Source organism: Macaca nemestrina, chromosome 3 (genome assembly GCF_043159975.1).
Source record: "Macaca nemestrina isolate mMacNem1 chromosome 3, mMacNem.hap1, whole genome shotgun sequence".
Classification (NCBI taxonomy): domain Eukaryota; kingdom Metazoa; phylum Chordata; class Mammalia; order Primates; family Cercopithecidae; genus Macaca; species Macaca nemestrina.
In genome coordinates this window covers 84,502,265-84,526,246 of record NC_092127.1, presented here as the reverse complement: position 1 = coordinate 84,526,246, position 23,982 = coordinate 84,502,265, and the positions used below count along the sequence as shown (strand labels likewise).

Here is a 23,982-nt window from a genome sequence, read left to right as displayed (position 1 = left end):
AAAAAAAAAATTATACAACTGATTCTGCATTTTCCAACTACTCTGAGTACTCCGCCTTACAGTGCAACCCAGGACAAGTCAACTACACTAAGTATTTGGGAGGTATACCCTTCTGTACAGCTCGTTTGTAAGCAATGCAAGTGCATAACCACTACTCTAATATAGTGCTCAAAAGATTAATTGAAACTTTCATAACATCTTCCCCTCTTATAACAATAAAACTGAAGGTAACTGGTGGATGCATCATCATCTTTTAGTCTTGTAAAACTTGGCATCAAGTCTCTATGGAAAGATGCATGGCAAAATGGTGCCAGTGCTGTTGCTGCTTCTAAACCACTGGCAAAAAATAGTTAAAGCTAAAATTTATTGCTCCAGATTTAACTTGCAGAACCATACTGTTGTGTACAAACTGTTAATCTCCATAGATGCTCAGACATGATTGTCTCCTTGTGTCTAAACACACAAAATACAAGCTGCTATCTGTACAGTTTACAGTACTGAAACACATATATTTGAAAATGAAGTATAGATATGTACTTTGCAAAGATACATGATTTTACAGCAGGGGTTTACCCAAACTTATTTTTTACAGCCACTTTCAAAATAGACAACAACTTCACTACTATAGCTAAATTACATCAAAGAAAGAATCAGGGTATTGAAAGTAAATAGACTGGCCAATTCTCCAAGCTCCCACATTATTTTTATGTCTTTTTTTTCTTTTCCTTTTTTTTTTTCTTTTTTTTCTTTTTTTTTTTTTTTTGAAGAAACCCCTATATGTAAAGTGAAAATAATTTCTGGATATTTTCTTCAGTGGTGGACTAAGCAGTTTCTTAAAACAAGACATTAGTTTGCCCTTCATTTCCAAATGCCTTGAAAATAAGATATACTACTGCTTTAAAAGAACCATCGGAATGCTTCAGCGCTGGGAACAGGTGTTCTCTATAAAAAAAAGAGCAAGAAAACAAGTTAAGCTTTCTTTCTATGCCAATATAAAATTAGATTTTTCTCCTTTACACTTCAACAATATTTTTAGCTACCAATATACAACATAATGACTTGTATATTTCAACATTTAATAAAAAGAAGAAATGCTCAATCTTATAACATGACAATAATTAGAATATTGAATTTAATGCTAACTTGCTGAATATACTGATTAAAACACATTGGTTTAAAAATATAGGAAATGTAGCCTGAAACACACATAGGAAGCAGAATAAAGGGAAAGTTCAACCTCTTAACCAATATTAGGAAGACCAGTCAGCACAGGTACTTAAAATCTTTATCTGCCTTGCAGAATGCCTACATCATTTTGAGTGGATCATCTTACTGTCACGATAACATGCACACAGAAGGCACAATCACATCATGAAAAATGAAAGGATTCACTTTTGCTAGTTAGCTTTCTACATTAGTCATTTCTAATGATAGCTATTTATTTTGTATTTTTGTATTTCTAAAGACACAATCAGCTATGCACATGGTCTTAAACATGAGTGAGACATGTAAGCATTCCATGCAGTTAAAATGACTATGATTAAATTACTGTGCTTCTAACCACCCTAACAAAAATGCAACCGAAAACTGAAACTGAAATTTAGGCCACTGTTTTATGTACAAAAATCACAATATATACATACATATCCAATTATGTAAAGCTGATGTTCAAAATTCAGTTAAGTAATTTATTCTGAAGATTTTCTTAAATGACAGAATACTAACAAATATCAATATTACCTGCAATACTTATCAATTATTAAATTCTAAACACATTTTATAGTCAAATGAGAACTATACTGATAAAACATATCACTGTTTCAAAGTGAGTTTCTATTTTCAACAAATTAATATATATAAAAAGCACATTGATTACTAACCAATGATATTCAATGAAGAATAACCACCCTATTGAATTGTAAACATACTATAAATGGTTTCTCCAAAGAAGTATCAAGCTAGCACCAAAGTATAAACAATCCTCCTAACAAAAAGCTTATAGTTACTACGAGGTTTTCTTGTGAGGTAAATGGTAATTAAGCTTGAATTTTCTATGTACATTAACATCCAATAATTCCTCATGCCATATCCTTCTTTAAAATGTATTCTAATGGTATACATAAAACAATCACATGAATATACAGTGAAGATATGCAAGAAACAACAAGCTAAGAATACATTCTCCTGTAAAAGAAAGTTGATTTTATTCCTTAGACCAGCCCAACAAGCCTGTATAAATCGTAAAATGGCTGCTAAGGATAAATAAGTATATAAATTGATGTGCTGAATGTAAGTGCCAATATATTTACTAGGTAAACAAAAACACATGAACACATACATATACACACATTTCTTGTAATGCATCTTAAAACATTGTTAATAGCACTTGACTTTTGGATTTCAGAAAATAAATACAAAATTCTACTAAAAACCCTCTAATAATTGAGGTTAGCTTTTATTTACTTTCTCACACATGTTATTTGGTTGACATTGTCCTATTGTAATTATGTCATCTAGTAATAAAAGTATTGATTAGGATGTCAATTAGAAATCAATAAAATATTTTGGAAAGCAAACCTGCTTTTCACTATCTGTACTAAAATAAGTGTTAAAAAGACTGTCCTAACAACAAACACAATAAATTTCAAAATGACTGTATTAAGAACAAATCATTGACAAATGACTATCTACCTACTCCAAGTTTGCATATACGTATACAGAACAAATCTACCCGAGCAGAGTTTCCTAAAAGCAAAAACAAAAAAATTCACTATTCCCATGGAAATTGTACTGATCTTATTAATATGTTATGCCTTACTCCTGATGGTTTCATCGGTTTTCTCCTTTCCAGCTCAGTATGCATACCTGAATCTCTATCATTTGATTTAGTTGGTAAGAAAAACCTCTTCACTACTCTCTAAAGTTAACTTTTGAATAAAGTTAATAATTATATGCTTTGATTACATTAATTTAATCATTATTAGGAAGCTATATGAAGTAATAAGAAAGAACATTCCCATTCTAATATTCATGCCTTATACACACACAAAAGCAATAAATGAAAACTTAAAAGTTTATACCAGATGCTAACTCACTGGCTGATGCCAACTAAGAATAAATTTTATATAAGTATGCACACTTATATAAATGTAGTCATTTCTAACGAGATAAGTTAGATCCAAGCATATTCATGCAATTATAGATCTATGGTTACAGATTCACATATGAAAAATAAACATGTGCATATATATTCATATATATTCACATTTATGTGTATATGTATGACACAGAGATGCCAACTTACTCTCAGATGCCAACTGGAAACAAGATTATAAATATATACTTATGTAATCTTGTATCTTGATAAACATATATGTTTACGAAGATAAACAGCAAAAATATATGGAGTACATTTTTTAAATGAGATGAAGTCCTTATGTCTTAGATATACTTTTAAATCTCTTTTCCAATTCTTGCTCCTCCTGTGCCCCTTTCAGTTATTCAATTTTATTTGCAACATTTAGAAAAAGCAAGCTCATCAAATGCCACTTAGGGTCAAAGGTCATTGTTGTGGGAAAAAAAGATAATCATTTCTCAATACCTGTTAGCAGTAAAAATTAATTAAACAATGCAAACATGAGAAAAGCAGAGCAAAGGTTTTCTACACTTACTTGATATTACTGTGCATCGTGATATTACTATGCATACATTGAGACCAGTATGCATCCCCAGATGTAAGAATATGGACAGTTTATTGCAGGAGAAGTGAGAAGGTAAGCAGGGAAGCCTCTTTTAAAAATTATTTCTTCCTTATGTTAAGATCCTTGAGGTCAAGAAGCCTAAAAATGATTAGTTGGGAAATCACCAAATAAAATATGTGAGAAAAATTAGGAAAACTACTGGTGCAGTAATTAGAAAATAATCAAGGCACACACCAGAAATTTGTAGTAAGGTTTCTGTAACTAACAGTTGTATTTCAGGATTTTAAGTGTCAAAACTCTTTAGGGGCCTGTAGTCTACCCAAAACAGATGTATATTTAATCTCCTGCCCACTTTTCATCAGGAACAATGGAAATGTACTTTAGGACTGATTGAGTTTGTTTCAGCCAAGCTGGGTGAAGCATGAGTTTGTTTCAGCCAAGCTGGGTGAAGCAACAATGTTTTCATAGATAAAATGTGGAGTTAAAACTATAGGTGTCTAACTAAGTTTATACTAATTTGAGGACACGTATTTTTTCATTCTGTCAACTAATGAGGTTATCCTTGTAAGAAGACTTGTTTTTAAATGGTGCAGGGGCTCAGCACACCAATGTGGGAGATTAAATACCCTGACCAGCTAGCTACCTTTGGATTATATAAATTCAAAGTCCCAGCTAGGGATTCACACTCTTGATGAGATTACAGTGACTTTCTGGATCTCAGTGTTGCTTGCAGGGGATCTTTATCCTGAGTGACAGGAAAGCCAGATTCCCCTGAAGAGAAGGGGGTGGGGAGGTAAAGAATAGAATTGAGTTGATCAGCATTGTTTAAGGCAGCCTTCACTGTTCATGCAGGTGCAAACACTGACACACAGCCATCTTGCTCCCAGGAGGCCTGTGGAGAAACCTGCAGCCCCAGCTCTCTTTCTGGTACTGCTGTAAAGCACAGTGTTCCACAGAACTCATCCCTACACAGGCCAGGTACAACACTACCCTCAAGTCTAAAGGAGTCTTCGGTTTCTCCCTAAATTACATGAAAAATAAGGGAATTTCCTTGAATAAAAGAATGATAAAATCCAAGTCCAAGTACATTTTATATTTACTTTTAAAAATAAATTTAAAAAGTAATAAAGTTCCTGGAAGATATATATTTCAGTTTGATTTTCATTAAATCAGCAGTGAAGAAATAATTAAACAACCTAAAATAATAAAGAATACGAAAGGCTTTCACCTTAAGGATTTTAGCATGTTTCTCTTTTCATACCTGTGAAGAAGTCACATGGAAAGTGGTATCATCAGGTGAAGAATGCATCTACATATTCTTGTTATAAATATGTCAAGTCTAATAAAACATCAGCTCCTAAAAGCTGAAAATGGGGTATCTCTAACTCTGTACATAAGAGGATATGTGGATTGGCCATTCATATCTAGGTACAGTGTGTAAAATGTAGCAATATTTACAAAATTGCACTTAAAACTTTTAACAATATTAGACCTGAGATTTCAAAAAGGAAATTAATGATAACTTTTGATGCTGAAATTCACCTTACATACAATTTTAAATTGAGATCATGATTATGACCCTAGAAATGTCTAGAACTAGAGTTAAACCTATCTTTCCAATATTTATTCATATACTTTCAAATCAAAAATTTCAGTGACTCACCTAGGCCTTCAAAATTCTACTGTGGAACAAGACGGCTCTCATGATTTCCAACTGGAGGTCACTATTTGGGGATACCATTATTTCTATACTAATCAAAAATAATTTCCTGTTTTCCCATTTCTTATTAAAGAAACAAAAGTCATGAAATCATTTTATGATTCCCATATAATCGTGAAGCATGCTTTTATCCCAACCAAACTTAGGGTTATTTTAGGCTGTAGTTAGCCAACACCACCTATTGTATAACCTTTTGAAATACTGTTTTCACTATGAGGAGGCCCACTATAAGTTTCTTAGACTCCGGGGCATCTGAGGCCTTGCTACTGGAAACCTTCACTGTATTCAAGTCTATCATTTCACGCTAGAATGCAAAGACCTTAATGAATCACTGAAATTCTGCAGTAGAAAGTATGCAAATAAATATGACAAAACATAATAATGGACCCCATTGTTTGCCTTTAGTTATTCAATTATATAGATTTCATTTGTGGCTATATATAAAACTTTCAAACTTCAGAAATTTCTGGATGAACAAATGCAAGAAGGTTCCTTATGGTGAAAAAAACTACCTTTTTTTTCTGATTTGATTCATGAAGAATGCTAAAACATTGTTATACAGGTTCTTGATTATGTTACTGACAAAATTTCAAAATCTACTTGGAGAAATGGAAAGTTGTATTACATATACAGTATTGTGAATATGAACAATCAGACTGACACAAGTTAATGCATAGTAATATGAATCCTTGAATAATTAATAATTATGATATAAAATAATACCAAGCAAAGGTGAACACCTCCCCAACAAGTTTTTAGCAGAAAGATGTTTCTATATTCCATTTGTAAGTGATAAATTTTAGAAATCATAGTCTAGTAGCTAAAATAGAGTTATTAGAAAACACTGGTAAAGTATAGGCTAATAATATAAGAGAACCATTAATGATAATCACACAGTCCAATAATTTACTGCTATTATAAACAAGACAAGATTTTATTAATAATATCTAAATTTAATATTTGGAGTAATGTAAGTATATACTGTTTCCATTTTTTAAATTATACCTCACTTTTTTCTTCTGTGTTATAATAAATCCATATTATGTATTTAATGTATAGCAGATTAATTTTTCCCATAATCCAGATTCATTTATTACATAACTGTATGTCTTTGGTATAATCACACCTTATTTTGGTCATTACCCAAATATAAACTAAAAACAACTTTCAACATCATCCACTAACTGGAGTATTAGACCCCTATTTAAAAAGGGGGAAGTACCAAATAACTAGATAATTTTTATGACATAACTTTTGGAGGCTTTAAATATTATTATAGGAAACATTCCATATTTTGGTTTCCAAATTGCCATTTGTGACCAAGACTTCTCCAATTAATGATGGAGAACTAGAGATGGCCTTTTCATTGATAATTGATTCTCCCTTGGCTGTTACTCCTGTTGCTCTCTTTGCCTTGCACTCCTACACTGCAGCCACCGCAGTCACCATCACCACTGTGACAACATGATTTTAGACTGTGACAGTGTGACTTTAGGAGGTAAACCTAGCTAACTTTTGAAAATGGAAAGAGGACTTTATATATTATGTTGTAAAGGCACTAAGTCAAGTCCATATGGTGATAAAGCTTGTCATGAAAACAGATGTCTAAAGGAGAATGTGTGTACAGGGTGGGAGTGGGTTGGTGGGAGGTAAAATGATAGACAGATTAACACCACGATTCACATTGGTCCAGAAGTGACCAAAAAATACACCCAATTTTGGCCATAGATCTAATGTAACTAGTTAAGCAAGTCTCTTGATAATACTATGTGTGTATAATTCTATTTCAGTTAAATTTGGTAAAAATACTTCAAACCACATAATTCTAACAAATAAGTAAATTTAGTGTATTATAAATGGGTACTTTAGTGGTTAAAATGTTCTCACCCATATAAAAATAAAACATAGCATGGTGGTACCATGGTAAACAGAAAGAGGAAAATCTTTCAATAATTCACAAATTTAAAAGGTATTTATCAAAACAATTTTATATATTTAACCTTATGTGTAAGAGAGAATGTGAAAGAAAATTAGAAGTAAAATTAAGATTTATAAAGTAAAAATTAGGTTAATAAAATCAATACTATACCTTCAAGAATGGTTGAAAATATTTATATATATTCCTATGTTCATATTTCATTTGCATGTATACATATGAATAAATATATGTGGTTATAGACTCTAAATAAATATGTGTGCATATATATGAATATATATGTGTGTATAAAAGTTCAACAATTCAACTTCTTCTCAAGTAATTCCTGTTGAATGCAGCAATATAGCATTAGGTGAGTTCACTGTGAATTAGCCATTGAAAAACAATGAGTAGTCTTTTCCAGACCAAGTGGTTGGACACTTTTGAAGATCTGGTTAATTTTAAAGCAGTCAGTGTAAATATTCATATAAAATACTAGAAAATGAGAAGTCACTTTATCTTCGGAGGCAATGTTTAACCTGACTATCAAAGCTATGATTTGGACACCCTCTAATTTATATGAAAATAAAGTAGTTACACTTAACCTCCATAAGCAAATCAATATGGTGTATCTCTTTTATTATTACAGTTCTGAGATCTGAGAAATATTTATTTTTTAATTACATAAAAGCGAAAATAAGTTTAATAGAAAATTTCCTGTTAGGCTAAGTCAAGTAGCATTTTGGATGTAGTCACTGAACTTCATGTGGCTCAGAATCTGTTATGAACCATACAACCACTGGGACAGACTCCGCCTAAAATTCACAGCATGTTTTACGTTTATGAACTACTGAAAGGAATTTAGAAAACATTAATTCTAAATATTTCTGTCAACTAGATGCTATCACCAAAATAATTTACTTTGATTAAAACTATAGTTCTAAGAATAACATGTAGCTTTTGTTGTCCCTCCCTCTCTCCTTTTCTCCTTCCTCCCTCCCTCCCTCCCTCCCTCCCTCCCTCCCTCCCTCCCTCCCTCCCTCCCTTCCTTCCTTCCTTCCTTCCTTCCTTCCTTCCTTCCTTCCTTCCTTCCTTCCTTCCTTCCTTCCTTCCTTCCTTCCCTCCCACTTTCCCTCCCTCCCTTTATTCCTTCCTTTCAATTGCCATCATATGGAATGCTCAAATTCACAATCACTCTGACTTTGACTTTTGGTCTTTTCTGTTAATTATCTTTTAAAATAATAAAATTGAAAAATATACGGTCAATAATAATTTAATTTTTATCAAGTCTTTACATGTTTCTTAACTGTTTAGAAATATACTTTGGTACATCTATCTCATCAAGAAGATAAATACTATTAAGCATTTTCCACTACCATAACATCATGGTAGGCATTTGCTCTTATGCTGGAACAAATTCTCAAGTATTTAGATTCTAATTTATCCTCAGGAAGTTTTCATGAACTACCTCTTTTTCTGTAAGTATCATGTGCTCCATCCAGAGTATATAAATCTATGTAGAACATAGCCACATTCAGAATAACTAACAAAGGAAATTAATACGTTTAATTTTTCACCATAGGATTTATAAGATGTAGTGATTGATATCGTTCACATCATCATTCTTCGGTAGCCTTTTTTATATACACGATTCTGTATTTTCTTAGAAATTCTCCTTATGATTACTTAAAAAGTACACTGATATTTTGTACTATCAGTTTATTATAGGAGTTGGATAGCCTCGAGCTCCCTAAACACTGTCATTAGTTTCGAGCGCTCATTTTCCCATCTTGGCCTTTCTATGTTTTAATTGCAGATTGCAGACTTGAAAATTACTTTTAAAAATATTTTTTAAAAATCCTGAAAACATACTTAATTTTCCTGAAACTAGATTTTCCATCATGGTAAATGAAAAAACAAAAACAAAAACAAACAAACAAAACAAAACAAAAAAACAATGCTTAGTGGTTCTAGTGGATCTAAACCCAGACCCATGACACCTTTCCATAAATTCTGAGACATTAACTATTGCTTCTCATTTCTTATTTAAACCAGACTCAAGATGACCTTAAGTATGCCATTTCTTTTTGCCAATATGCCCCTTTCTGATTTCCCTGAAATAGTAGCAATCCTGTAACCTTCCTGTATTTCCTTCCTCTCTTCCTTGCTTTTATCTTCCCTCTATCCCTCCCTCCCTCGCTCCCTCCCTCCCTCCCTCGCTCCCTCCCTCCCTCCCTCCCTCCCTTCCTTCCTTCCTTCCTTCCTTCCTTCCTTCCTTCCTTCCTTCCTTCCCTCCTTCCTTCCCTTCTTTCTCTCTTCCAATATAATCTTTTCTCTTATTCAGGTAAAACAAAGTTTTCCAGCACTCTGTAAAATATGCCTTGAAATAAAACAGAAAATATAATACTACAGAATCACATGAGGTAGCAAGGCAGAGATCATATTAGTCTGTGTTACTTATCTAGATGTGGAGAACTAAACCAAGGATGAGTCAAGGAATTCTAAGGCTTTTAAATAGGTGTGAGATTGCTTACAGAATTTTCTAAAATTTCAATGTTAGTTTAAATGTGGCCATTTGTCCATTTCTTGGACTGAAAATTTAAAATATAAATAGGGAGGCCGGGTGTGGTGGCTCATGCCTATAATCCCAGCACTGTGGGAGGCTGGGGTGGGTGGATTGCATGAGGTCAGGAGTTCAAGACCAGCCTGACCAACATGGTGAAACCCCATCTCTACTAAAAAAATACAAAAATTAGCCAGGCATCATGGTGCACGCCTGTAATCCCAGCTGCTCAGGAGGCTGAGGCATGAGAATAGCTAGAACCCAGGAAGTAGAAGTTGCAGTGAGCTGAGATCATGCCACTGCACTCCAGACTGGGCAACAGACCAAGACCCTGTCTCAAGGAAAAAAAAAATATACATATATATAGTTTCATATATATATACACACACATATATGGACTAAGGACTAAGACCTAGAGCTAGAGAATTACATGCGTATTGTAAACAGAGCAGGAATAAAGAACATTTAAGGTTCTTTAAGCCAGGATGTGTGTATGTGTGTATATATGCATGTACATATATATTGGTATACACATATGTATACATGGAACTAAAGTCTTGGAAGATAACAGTTCCACCTAAACATTTGTTAAATTGAATTGAATTTATCAAGGGTTTACTATGTGCTAATTAATACCATATATTCACGAATAGGCAGCATAGGTATAGACCTGCCTGGAATAAGTAAAAGTACACTATTTGTAGAAACATTTCAATTTTACTCTGTATCTTGTTAACATTGTTCAAATATAATTTCTTTCCTTCTACAGACTTGTTCAATAGTGATGCTGCTGTTGCTAGATTAGTGTTTTTCAAACTTGACTGCAACCAAAAGTTATAAATACATTTTACATAGCAACTCAGCACATAGACACACATACATTTCTTTAAGTGTACATAACTGAAACAGAAGTTGAACAGTACTTGCTATTACTACATGTGATAAGCTCATACATTTTCTGCTCCATTCTATTCTAATCTACTTTCTAAAAAATCATGATGGTAAGTTAAAACATTGGTTTCATGGACCACCAACATATTGTCACCAGCAGTTTGATAAACTCACCTCCATACTATAGAAAAATGAATTCATGTGAAAAGAATCACATGAGGAAAATCTAAAACCACTCCACTTCATGATGAATTTAACTCTACATATAGCAGCATTACAAAGAAGAGCTAATGTATTTTTCCTATGATGGAAACAAGCCAATATTCTCTCTCTTGTTTTTCATGGACTAAAGGTAGAGCATACAAAATATTTCATGTTTAATGGAAGACTCCACAACTTTTCACTTCTTATACATCTACATATGACTGTTAATTTTATCCTTTTTTTCTTATCTTTACTCCATTAAGATAATCACTTCTCTAATTTATCCTAGTTTTTTATAAAAAAGCATTGCCAATAGAGAAGTTATTCCCAAGCATAGTTATTTTTCTACCCCGATTCACCCACACTAGTTCTTGCCATTTCCAAATGATTAAATTCATATGGTCTTCTATTCACTTAAAAATGTATTTAATCTTGTCTCATTCTCTAAATTTTGGAGAAAATATATCTTCTCTGGCATTTGCCAGATTTGCTGAAATAGAAATGTCCATAATTTTTCCTAATCTACAAACATATATCCCTTTCGCTTCTCATCCTTCTTGATCCCTGTCATTATAGTATTACCAATAATCCAGTTGTGGTTTGGTGTGGGTTTTTTGACTTTTTTTTGTCTTTTAGTCTTTGGGCAAGAAACAGCACTTTCAGCACCGTCTTTCCCATAGTCTGACACTTTACTTTCTCAAGAATGTTTTCTAAAATATGAATTTTAATGCAGAAGAGACACAAATGGGATACCATTTTCCACCCATCTTGGAAGTATTCTCTTTTAGTTACACTTTGGAATTATTCTACCAAATGTTTCAAATGCATAAGTAAAAATAATAACATCAGCTATAACACAATCTGTTTTTCCTTATCTCTAACTCATCTGCCACTCCACTCAAGCCTCAGCTGACTCTCATACCAAAAGTATTGGGTCGTCATTAAAAAAATATATCTTTTTAAAAAATATTTTCTATCATCTGAAAAAACTTTTATAACAGCTGAAGCAAAGCATAAATCCATAATTCCATCTTGTCAAAGTTCTTTCTATACACTGCATTGGATTCTGGCTTAAATATTCCTTTCTCCTTTGTTTCTCATCTTTCTTGGTCAGCATTACAAATCTTTTAGGGCTTATCACTATTTTTCCCCAGAAAAACACCAGCTATTCCTATTAATGCTTAGTAACTGTCCTCATTTTAAAAAATTTTCTGTTTTTAGCCAAAAACAAACAGAAAAACTTCATATAGCTACTTTACTTTTTATGTAAAATGATTATCTACCTGTTTTATTTCCTTATATGTATATATTTTCCAATTTTCCAAATATGTTAAATATGTTCACTTTCCAATATTTGTTACACAAGTTTTCCAACTGGAATTCATTTCTTTCTTACAAAAATTCTCTTGACTTCACAAATTCACATTTAGAATATCTCTGTGTCTTGGAAATATAATAGTCAAATAAAAGTATTGGGTTAGTAATGTGAAACATAAACACACATCTATTGAAATATATAAAAATTGATAGTGGTGATATGTCTGTGGTAAGGAAGGAGAAAGAGCACTAAATAATTGAAATTGGCTCACCACATTGACTGACTTCGCTGGATAATATGCTCAGTTTCCTAAGATATTTGACAATGCAAGTACAGGAACAAGGAAAACATGTTCAATTAGATTTATCTCTTTCCAAGTAAACTCAAGCCATATCTTTGCCAACTGCGTGATTAAAACAAATATTCAAAAACCACACACCACTAATGGACATCTGGACTTTAATGTCTGAAAACTATAAGTAACCTGTTGGTTTGTTATCTATAAATACGGTTGCCTTATTCTCCATTTTTATTGATGGTTTTAAAACTGGACTGAGAAATTATATAGCATCTTTTAGTTTGCCAACAGTATCAAACTACATATCATATTAAAACGTCATAAGGTAGGTTGATATTACTTTCATCTTATTGATGAGGAAATAAAGTTCAGAGAAGTTATGCTGATGTACCTAACATTGTTCAACTGTTAAGTTACTTGATACTAGTGGCCCTTTTTACAATTTTGTATCTATCTGGTCACATGGAGCACATATAATTTTAAATAAAAAGAAATTAAAATCTAGGAGCTTAGTCATCTATTTCCTGAATATAATTTATGTAGTTTATTATAAACCAAAGAAATACATCTTGAATATGAGGTCTTTGAAAAAGTAATTGCTTGCTTTGCCACAGTCTCTTTAGTAAAAACTGTAGTGGGAAATAAATGGGTTAAAGATTAAGAAAGAGGAAGCCAAAAAATTCAGCAGGCTTGATTTCATACCTAGCTATGGATTCTCATGTTCTTAAAATAAATTAAGAGAAAGCCCAGAAATTTCACAGAGGAAAAAATATTTCTCATAACATTTTACAGTAGAAGTTAACAAGCCTGCTGGGACCCTTTTAGCCCCTGCAGAGCTAAGTCTTCAACATTATTAAATGGCTGTCGCATCTGAAGTATGGTACAACATAACTCAATAAACAACAGAAAACATAAGATGCTGAATGGAGGGAGGCTTTTCGATTACCCCAAAGAATAATTCAATTTCAGGACAGGTGTTTGCATGTGATGGAACAAGATATGACTCAAGGATAAAATCACTCTTACGCCCCTCCCCCAATATTTTGAAAATCCTAAGACTAATAGCAAAATGCTAGATTTAAAAGTATGTTAAAAATGGGCAGAAACACTGAAGCACAAATGAAGGAACAAAATTACACATGCACAAAATTCTCAAAATTTACATGGATTACAAAAAATATATACTTTCTTGAAAACAATTTTTTATAAAAGATTATGCTTCCTAGAACACCCTGCTTCCCCACCTAAGGTCATCTGACATGTTAATCAGTGACTAAAAGTCACATTACTAATAAAATTTAGATTTTATTTTCAGTTCATTTTTGCTTTTTTACAAACTAATCTGGGAATATGAGAGAAACTATAAAAGAATTAGTCCTTTCTCCAATTTGTATATTTACATGGCCCTTCAAATAAATCTTGAATTTAACTCATGACTTTAACTAGATATTTCTATATGACAAATGCAAGCATTTATTTTTGGTATTTTGCATAATGCGAGTAAAAATAAATTTGAGAAATTAAAGCATATCCACTCATATTGAACAGTAGGACATTAGGTCAAGCTTTTTCAGAGCAAATTAAAGTGAAATGTTTCCTGCATATTCAGACAATCTGTCCAATTGAGGTTGAGCAGTAAATTCTAAGAGCACCAACAACTTTAGACAACTTTCTGAAAAGCACACTTTCAACCTATGCCTGAGAAATACTCAAATAGTATAATGTTTTACTTTGTATCCAGAAAGATACTTTGTATCCAGAATATTCCAACAATGTTTCCACCCCACCATGGATCTTCAGTCTAGAACCTGTTAAACAATGTTCCAACTGGAGCAAACATGGATCAAATGCCTGTTCTTTTTGCATGCCTTTCAATTTTCAATCTCACAGGCTATTTTATTAAATTGTTCTGTACTTATCAATCTATAAGTCTGACTATGCAAAACTTAACTATTAATTCAGAAAAGTAGATGACTGAGACTAAACAAAATATAGAGAAATACTTCAGCAATCTATTATTTAAGAATTTGAAAAGCCAGACAACTTGTATTTCTTTTATCACTAGAAACACTTTTCATTCTTAAAATATCCAAATATTTTTCTCGGATTAAATGGAAACCTAAAGTTTTTTGTTTTTTTTTTTTTTTAATTTGCTCTTATGTGCCTTGTGTTTGCTTGTTTATATTTTGTTTGATGATGGTTGAATTTCAAACATTCTTATGGCATAATTTACAAATTAATTTTAATTGCTTTATTTTACTATTCCTAATTGCCATCTAAAACATGGCTTAGAATTTACATGATGGTTGGATGGGTGAGGGTACTGTTTTCAATAAGGAAGTATTAAAAATGTACGCTTTGTAAGTTTTTAAACTGACAGTTAAAATTACACGTATTTACTGTGTGTACAACATGATATTTTGAAGTATATAAAAAACAACTTTAACTCCCTTGTATTAAATCCAGTGATGGAAAAATAATCTCATTGAACTTGTATTGCGGTTTGATGCCTTGGCCACAAATTCATTTGTAGCTTTAGTCAAAGACAAAATTTTCCAAGCTTTTTCTTTATTATTTACAAAATTGAGGTGCTTTTTCCTATATTATTTATATGTTACATTCTAATGTTAATATACTATCATTTTGTTTGAATTTTATTGAAAAAATTCCTCTTTCCCTTTCATACTTAATTATATATTTGCATTTTTTGGCTAAAATAAAAATATTTTTCTACTGGTCATTTTCTTAATCTTGAGATGAAAAATTGAGGACTCATTTTTAAAAAAAATTATGACATAAAAGAAAAATTGGTGGAAGTTTCCATTTAAGACACAAAACATTTGCATTTTATCCATAGATTTTTTTAAGTCAACAAACCTCAGAAATGTATGTGTTCAATTATTGACTAAAAGCTCTTAGTCTGAGTGACACACCTATTTTACATCTGGTCTACAAGTTAATTTCCTCAGGAGGCAGGTGCCACCTTCCTGCACCCATTACAGACGGTGCTTTGTCCAGAGTTTTACAATTGCCATTTATGGTTGGGGCTCTTAGAACTTAACAGCATATACAACATGTCCCTCCTCCCCTATTACACTCTTCTGAAGTAAGTTATCAAGTTTGAGACAGTATTCGAATTTTTTTCCACCAACCCCCTTAGAAGCTTAACCTAACTTGTAGAAAAATTACGGCTGGCCTGTACATTCGGCAGATAGATTTTTAAGAGATAAAAGAAAGTAAAGAAAAAAAGAATGGCACCATCCTTCTTCCTGACTTTCCAGTTTCTCAATGTCTTCACTACAACCTGCCCTCTCTAGTTTCTTCACCAGCTCGAGGAAAGCCTCAGCGGTGGCAGTGTGAAACTTACCGCAAAGAGAACCAAGATTGGAGGCAGGGAAACCTCCTGAGGCACTGCTTACTAATGTAATTCCATAAATCAACTAATGGGAGAGAAACCAGATCTGTGTGGTCTCTAATGCTGTCCCACAGAGATCAATCATGTCACCTGAACAATGTTCAGAGACTAAGAGGCTGGGGTTGCCCATGGGACAATTTTATCTCTTGAGCCATATCAGATTGGGAAAAGTTAGAAGTAGCAGAAATGTAACTGTTGCAAATAGAAAAACTGAAGGATTATCTTTGCAAGAGACAAAATGTTATCATGTAACGTATAAGGATCTCCTATATGATCATGTTTATTAAAACATCTAGGAACTTAATATTTTTCATTTAGGATACACATTTTTAAAACAGTTTTTGTCACACAAGGGGCAGACAGCATTTGTAAGGACTGCTTTGAACAATTAGTGGCTATTTTTTAACAGAGTAATTGACTTACTGAACAGTGGTTATGCAAATACATGGTGCACAGTATAACAGAAAAACTAAATGTTTTGTGTGCATTATCATATCAAATGTGATCAAGGGGTGACTTTATAAACACATTACTAGGGCATCATAAGATGCTCTTAAGGTGAGACTAAGCAGAAAAATAGAAGGCAGTTTTAAAAGGAACACTAGAGAGGAGGCTTTGAAAAAAATCTGGATGAGAGTCCCAACATATCCATGCAAGTCTGTCTTAATTTCAGTTTTCTCACCCTGAAAAAAAAAAAATGACTATCTCCAGTCTTTGGGATGAGAACAAGTCAATGGGAAGAGTGGCACATGAGGCTTGAAGTGATAAATAAGAATATATGTTGTTATTATGATCCAGATGTTAATGGCATCCATAATTCAAAGCCAACAAATATTAGCTATGGAGTTTACATCTGGAACCCACAGGTAATATCCACAATGAGTCCCCAAGTCACTGCCCTTAGCCAGGAACCCATCCAATCTCTAAAACATTTTCTCAGATGAGGATGAACCAAATTTAAGAGAGAAACCAGGTCAGCAAGGGGATTTTCACCTCCCTGCAATTCCTCTTCCAGCTTTAGTTCAGTCATGGAAGCCCTGTCACTCTGATGTGTGCTCAGCTGGTTTCCTACAACCATAACTGTATTTGCAGTTTAAGGCAGTCATGATGGCATTGTCTTTTTTAATGATCTAGATAGAATCTTACACAATTTTTTAAAGTTTTTATTTATTTTAGCCAAATAGTATTTCGCTAATAATCTTAGCCTTGAAACACGACCCAGGCTCTGATAGAAGGGGTCTGAAGTTAGAAGATCACCTTGAGAGTTCAAAGGAAAAAACCAGCTTCCTCTTCCATCCATACCTCACCTCGTGAAGATTAACAGAATTTTTGTGCGTGATAATTTTTAAAAAGAAGAAAATGGAATTTTGTGGGATTTTGTCCTCAAAATGCCTGAAGAATTTAAATATCACATCAAGCTTGTAGGAAAACCATCACATAAAAAAAATTACACCAGCATAGAAATTTGTGCAGAAAACCTACTGGTACTCATATCAAACTCCTCCAGGGTCATTATTTACTAAATAACTCAGAATTACTCAGTTACTACATATCCTAAATTGGGATGCAAGTAGTGCCACGAGTCTAGCTAAAGATGAGGCCTAACAGCAGAACCAAACTTATAATTCTAGATACTACATTTCAGGAGGAAAAATAAAAGCCATGTTGTCCTTATCATTTGGGAATAGAGTATTTCAGTATGAACTGAATTTTAATTTCCCGTAGTCCTTAGAAGTTACAATAAATTAATCCAGAAAGGAAGATTCAAAAGCTATGTTTTGCCACCTAAGAAAATACATGGACCTGAATTATAGTTGCTATTCTCTTTGCACAAAGAAAGTTGCCAAAGAAAATACAATAAACCATCCAGGAGTAAAGTTAAACTTTCCAAAAACAGCTGATGCATCTTATAAAGAAAAATAAATGCAAATGCAATATTTTGATGAAACTGATCATACCCAATAGTGAGCATCAACATAATTCTGATATTTTTAGAATCCTAGAGTGCTATCTAGTTTGATTTACACCATTAAAGTTTTTTTTTAAAAAAACCTGTATCTTCTTTGTGTTCAAATCTGTACCAAAGATCTTTAACTCTTCTCTTCATTATTTTAAAGACTGCTTCCCAGTTCATAAAGAAAACTCCTTTAAGCAGTACTCACAATTTTTAAAATAATTTACAGATACCCCTAAGATACCTTGTGAGAGCCACTCTCATCCTGCAATTCACCCCACAGAATGTTAAAATGTTAAAGCACAGAATGCTAAATCCACCACCTACAGTCTCATATATATATGAACATCTAATTATCTACCCTGTAAATTTTATCAAGAGACTATAACTACTTGTCCACATTTCTTTGCTTAATACACCATCAAAGTCATTTACCTGTGATTTTTCATTTTTCCCCTTTTTTGTTTTGATCAGGACACAATACAAAATTTGTATCCAACGTATCAATCTCTGTATGTAGCATAATTCATAGCCTAATTTAACAATTACTTTAGTGAGCATCTGTACAATATCTGTTTTAAAGACCTATAGGTAAAAGAAACTATTATTGACCATATAAGGTATCAACCAAAACCGTGCTTGGTGTATAGACCAACTTTGTAACCACAAAATGGTTACTTTGTCCAATGCAGAGCCCAAGGGAAATACTTTTTTTGTAACTGAGTTTTAGAAATTATTCATTCTGAAACTATATAAAAGAACTTTTTAAACAAAAACACTCTCATCTGCCCTGAAATTAACTAATTGCATCCCTTTATTCTATGTCACATCTCCTTAAAATTTGCAGGTGGAAATCCGCTTTCTACACAGTTTCAACTTTCTCCAAAAATATCAGATATGCAGAAAATGAAATAGGAAACAAACATTCTGCCTTGATGAGTAGAAAAACGATTCTAGAAGGGGGTAGGAAATCCCCTTCTGAATCCAGGTGTTTCAGCTTCAATGAATACCGTTGTGTGGTTTGTTATTGTTTTTTCAATGAGAACAGGCTTGTGTGCCACAAACTGTGTCCTCACTGTTATAACTGGGCCACTAACTTAGCCTGTAAACTTGCATAGGATGTGATGTGTCCAGTCCTTTGGTCAAAGATGCCCCACCCTTTTTAATAAGGAGCAGGAGGCATTTTAAAACACCAAGGGAAAACATTGAGCATACTGAATGTGAAACTTCTGATTCTTCAAACCAATTACATTATTTTCCCCCCAGGGATAAAAAGGAGGGCACTCTCTCTATCAGAAGGGCGGTGTCACGTGAAGTGCAGCTGGGGCGGGTGGTGGAGAGGCCAAGCCTTTCGCAAACCACCTACAACTCTTACCACCTGAATGAAGCTTCTGAGAAGGGGTACTGCATCTTGAAGCCAGACAAGAATCCCTGAAGGGGAGAGGGAGTGAGGAGGGAAGGGGGGAGACTGGGAAACAAGAAATCATCTCCTCTGACCTCTAGTGAAGTGCCAGGTTTTTTCTTTAGCTCTTCACATTTTCTAAATTTGCAGATCTGGTGTCCCGTTTTGCGATTCCTGCAACTGCTGCAAACGCCACAGTTGATGAGCCTCTTGCAGGGCACGCAGACCCCACACCTTTTCCTCTTCTTCTTGGCTGGGTTGGCTCCGCCAGCTCCCCCTGAGGAGGACGAGGAGGAGGAGGAATGATTCTGCGGGCAGTCTGCCAGATTGGCAATTTGAAACGCACTGTCTGTGACGGCTGCTGAGGCTGCTGCGGGGGAGTGAAGGGCTGTCATGACGATGACCCCTGGAGGTAATGAGATGCCCCCTAAAGCCGGGATAGCGGAAAAAGTCCCCACGCGCTCGGGGAGATTCATTATCTCTGCTTCAGCAGCGCCGCATTTGAGCTTGTTCATGCATTCCCCCGCCAAAGGTCTGCAGTGTTCAGGGGATAAGGTGGAGAGGAAATTAGTATTTGCCATTTGCAACGACGGCTCTGGCGGGCAGCCAGCTTTCCCCAGCCTCTGGGAGTCGTTTCGGTGGTGCATGCTGGTCCTGCTGCCGCCGCCGCCGCCGCCGCCGCCGCCGCCACCGCCGGCGGGGAGGATCGCCGAGGAGGAGGAGGCGGAGGAGGAGGCGGCGGCGGAGGAGGATTTCCTGCCGCCCCCACCGCCCCCGCCCCCGCCCCCGCCGCCGCCGCCGCCGCCACCCCCGCCGCCACCCCCGCCGCCGCCCCCACCCCCGCCGCTGCCCCAGAGCATGGCGGTGGCGGCGGCGGCGGTGGCCGCGTTGTCGCAGTTCCAGGGGGACATGCCGATGCGCGCGGCGGCCGCGGCGGCGGCGGCGCTGCTGGGGAAGATGGGGGTGGTGATGCGCGCGATCTTGGCCGCCTGTGGGAAGGCGCCCCCGTTGGTCTTGTAGAAGGAGGTGGCAAAGGAGCGGTAGCGCTCCATTTCCGAGTTGTAATCCACAAGGCTGTTCAGAGCCCCTTCGGGCAAGTGGCTTTCCTTGGGCAAGCCCGGGGCCTCCGGGCTCGGCCCGGGCTCCACGCAGACATTGGTGTTCATGGTGCAGGGGGGGAAGAAGGGGTGCAGGGTGGAAGTGGGGACCGCCTGGTCCGACACCTGGGTGGAAAAGGGGGAAAGGTGGGGGGGAGGGAAGGGAGTGATGGTGGTGTTGGGGTGGGGGCCGAGGCGGGAGGGGAAAGTGGGTTCGGGTGGGGAGAGCAAGGTGAGGGCTGCTTTATTCCTCTCTGGGGCTCATTTCCACAGACGGTGAATTCCCAGGCAGCGTCTTCCTTTGCATTATCCTCCAACTGTTACAACTAAAATAAAGAAAGTCATTCCAACGAGCTGCACGAGGAAAAAGATTAAAAATAAATAAACAACCTCCCTCACTAACCCACCGCAGACAGCAAAAGCTCCCACATTCTTCCATCAGGTCCTTTGCATAAGAATCACCAAGATGTGACCCCCCCCAGCCCATCCCCCCAACGCTCCCAACCCCCCTCCCTCCCTCCCCACAGCAAACCACAGCTCCTCCCCCCTATTCTTATAACCCTCCTGAGAAAATGTATTAATAGCCAGGATACCCAGGGAAAGAGGGAAGACGGGGGTGACAAACGCCTAAGGAAAAGGGCAATTGGAGTGCTAAAGACATGCAAATCATGGGTGGGAGGGCGATACTACCTAGAAGCAGAGGGCATTTAAACATTATGAAATGTGTGAACAAGTGCTGCCTGGGCATGCAAATGCTGTAAAGTAGAAAACAGCAATGGCCCTATGAGGAAAATGAACAGGAAATTAGCAAATGAAGTACTGAGAAAGTCTACAATACATCCGAGTATAAACTGTAAGCAAACACAATACAACTGAGAGCTAAGAGACTGCCCACATACAATCTGAACTAAAGAGGCAGGGAAAAAAGAACTACCAGCTGCCACGGTGTCCTTCTGTGTCTGCGGTCATTAGTTTGAATCCCAGCACAGCTGGCTCTGTTAGGGTCTTAATTCAATGGACCAAGGACAGGTCTCAATTGTACAAGCCATTTGGTGGTGGGGCTTGGTGGGGGTAAGAGGGTGATGTTCTACTTGATTTTTTTTTTTTTTAAGGTAGAAAATAAAGATAAGCCACATAATTACATAGATACATATTTGTATCAGCAATGTCTCAGGTTTTAAACCAAGTGCCTGCAGCCTCTTTAAGAATATTCCTAATCATTCCTAATAGAGATTGCTGTCTCTTCCCAAGACAAGAAGAAAGCATGGCACTTTTTGAAAAGGATCTCTCACAATCACTGATTTTTGCATTGAGTAAAAGAGGGGGGGGGAGCCCTTAAGGTGTTCTTTGCCAGAGAAAAATAACCATTAAAATTATTTTTAAATTGTGCTCTTTTTAAGAGGAAAGTTTAATGTTAACTGGGTGTTTGCATTCATCTCCTTGCTTACAGGCCATTATTATGCTTTAGGAAGAGGTATTTTAGTTGTTTATTGCAGAGGGAGAAGTACATCACAACCTTTTAAGAAGTAAAGCAAAAGCATAAAGTGTATATTCACCTAAAAAACCAGTTTCTTTGTTTCCAGATTTTTTGGCCAGAATATCTTTTTGTGACATCTTTTGAAGCCCATAGATTGGTCTAGAATGTAGAGTTCAGGGAATTCTACATGGGGGCCCAATAGTCTCAGTCTCAAATATTCAGAGTTCAAAATGGTTATCAATTATAGTAATTATGCTTATAATTAGGTTAATGAACCAGTTTTGCCCAAACTCCAAGTGCAAAAACTTCAAGACCTACTGATGAGGTGCTCTAAAAAGAGGGGTTTATGTAAACAAATCCCTATTAGGCAAAGTAAATCAAGATAAGGAACCTCACCCCGGGCTGGATTAGAAGCTTGCAGGCGTCTTTCAATCACAGCAAGTCCCTAATCACTCAGGAACCACCTCTGTGGTTTCGCATTAGGGAAAACTGCTCCCTTCTGAGGTCTGAGGGCAATACAAAAGGTGCCCCCAAAATGCTCTTGGCTAAATATTCTTGATGCTTGGAAGGGGTGGGGGAAGACACAGCAAGAATATGCATATAGCTTCAGTTTCTGCGAATCACATTGTAACTGCAAGACCATAATAACTGCTACTCAGTAAAAACTAGTTATGTCAACCATGCATTAGATATCATCACATTGAGTGGAGGGAAAATTTTCAACGTTTTAGTCTTTTGACCTTGTTCCAAATAAAGAAATAATTTAATGTCCCTTTTTTAGAGTCTTAGAGTGGTGTTTCCAAACACAAGCTTTCCTTGCTTTTCTGATTGCCATCACCACCCCCTTTCCTACCTCAAGGTTTAATACCACCAGAAACTGGAGAAAATGATTATGCCCAGTATCCAGGTCATTATTGTTTAATCAATGCATCTCTGGAGCATGAAAAAGGTATCTAAGCCACAGCTATTGTTTGGATTTTATTAAAAAACAAAATAAAACACACACAAATAACTATAGTTCTATGCCAAAGCTAAATTAGAGATGCATACTTCATGATCCTGTTTTGCCTTTAAACAATGTGACTGTACATGCCTAATATTGTATGTCTGGTCTACCAGAGACATAGAGATCAAAGGTCATATTTAACATTCAGGAGGAGGGGCGGGTGCAGATTAATTAATAAATTAATACAGCGACGCTTTTTCTTGCTGGAGTCCAGCATTAATAATCTACTTTCACAATCCCAACGGACAGCAAACATTTAAGAGAAAAAAAAGCCAGAGAAAGAGAAAGAACAATCACTTACCAGTCTCTTTTTATTTGGGGAGCCTTAGAATTTGCAGACGCTGCCAGTCTGCCTTTAATTAGTTGCACATCACCCCCTAACACAAAGAAACACAAATCCAGATGTGTCTTGGCAGCTCCCAATTACAACTTTAATACTTGTAAACAAACTGTTGGGGAGGGGGGATAAATAAATATGCGGATCAAAAAAAATACCTGTAAATGGCTTTTTTTTTCTTGTTGCAGAGAGAAGGAGGAGGAGATGGTGTTAGTGGTGGGGGTGGAAGGAGGAGGAGGTGGGGGGAGAGGAAAGAGTCGAGTGTGAGTGTATGTGTGAGAGCGCGGGGCTGTTGTCGGTGGTCTCTCCTCTCCCAGCGCGTTGCTCTCCGTCCGTCTCCAGTCGCTGTGTGCGAGGGAGGGAGGGAGCCGGGGAGTCTCTCCTCTCTCTCTCTCTCTCCTCTCTCTCTCTCTCTCTCTCTCTCCCTCTCTCTCACCCTCCCCCCTTCTCTCTCTGTTTGTGTGTGTGCGAGTGTGCGGTTGCTGGGGGAGGGGAGCGAGAGAGAAAGGCGAGGGAGGAGGTGTGGAGGCTGGGGGCGGGGGCGCGGGGGTGGGGGTGATTGGCGCCGAGGTGAGGAGGACGCAGGGACGTGGACACCTACTGATGATTGGCTGCAAATTACACGGGGAACAAGAGGCGCACGCGGGCCAGCGCTCCTTTTCACAAACCCTCTCCTCGGCAGAG

General features: G+C 36.3%; 2 protein-coding genes across 7 annotated transcripts in view; one reads left to right on the top strand and one right to left on the bottom strand.

Annotated features, from left to right (window-relative positions):
- LOC112427467 (CXXC finger protein 4) lies at positions 1-23,771 on the bottom strand. Of its 2 annotated transcripts, XM_071093230.1 has the most exons (4): positions 23,457-23,771; positions 23,263-23,338; positions 19,477-20,804; positions 1-942 (listed from the first exon to the last, which is right to left on the bottom strand). In XM_071093230.1, exons 3-4 carry the CDS (start codon positions 20,545-20,547, stop codon positions 898-900), a joined length of 1,116 nt encoding a protein of 371 aa, XP_070949331.1. In that variant the 5' UTR covers positions 20,548-20,804; positions 23,263-23,338; positions 23,457-23,771; the 3' UTR covers positions 1-897. The 2 variants fall into 2 exon arrangements, with proteins under 2 accessions (XP_070949331.1, XP_070949332.1); XM_071093231.1 differs by lacking the exon at positions 23,263-23,338.
- The window catches only part of LOC105486311 (uncharacterized), a 237,332-nt gene continuing 233,019 nt past the window's right edge, over positions 19,670-23,982 (top strand). For 4 of the 5 annotated variants that reach the window (XR_011621127.1, XR_011621125.1, XR_011621123.1 and 1 more), the window contains exon 1: positions 19,670-19,793. The gene's annotated coding sequence lies outside the window, so the exon portion shown is untranslated. The remainder of the gene's footprint in view (positions 19,794-23,982) is intronic. The other variant, XR_011621124.1, reaches the window with a different exon arrangement.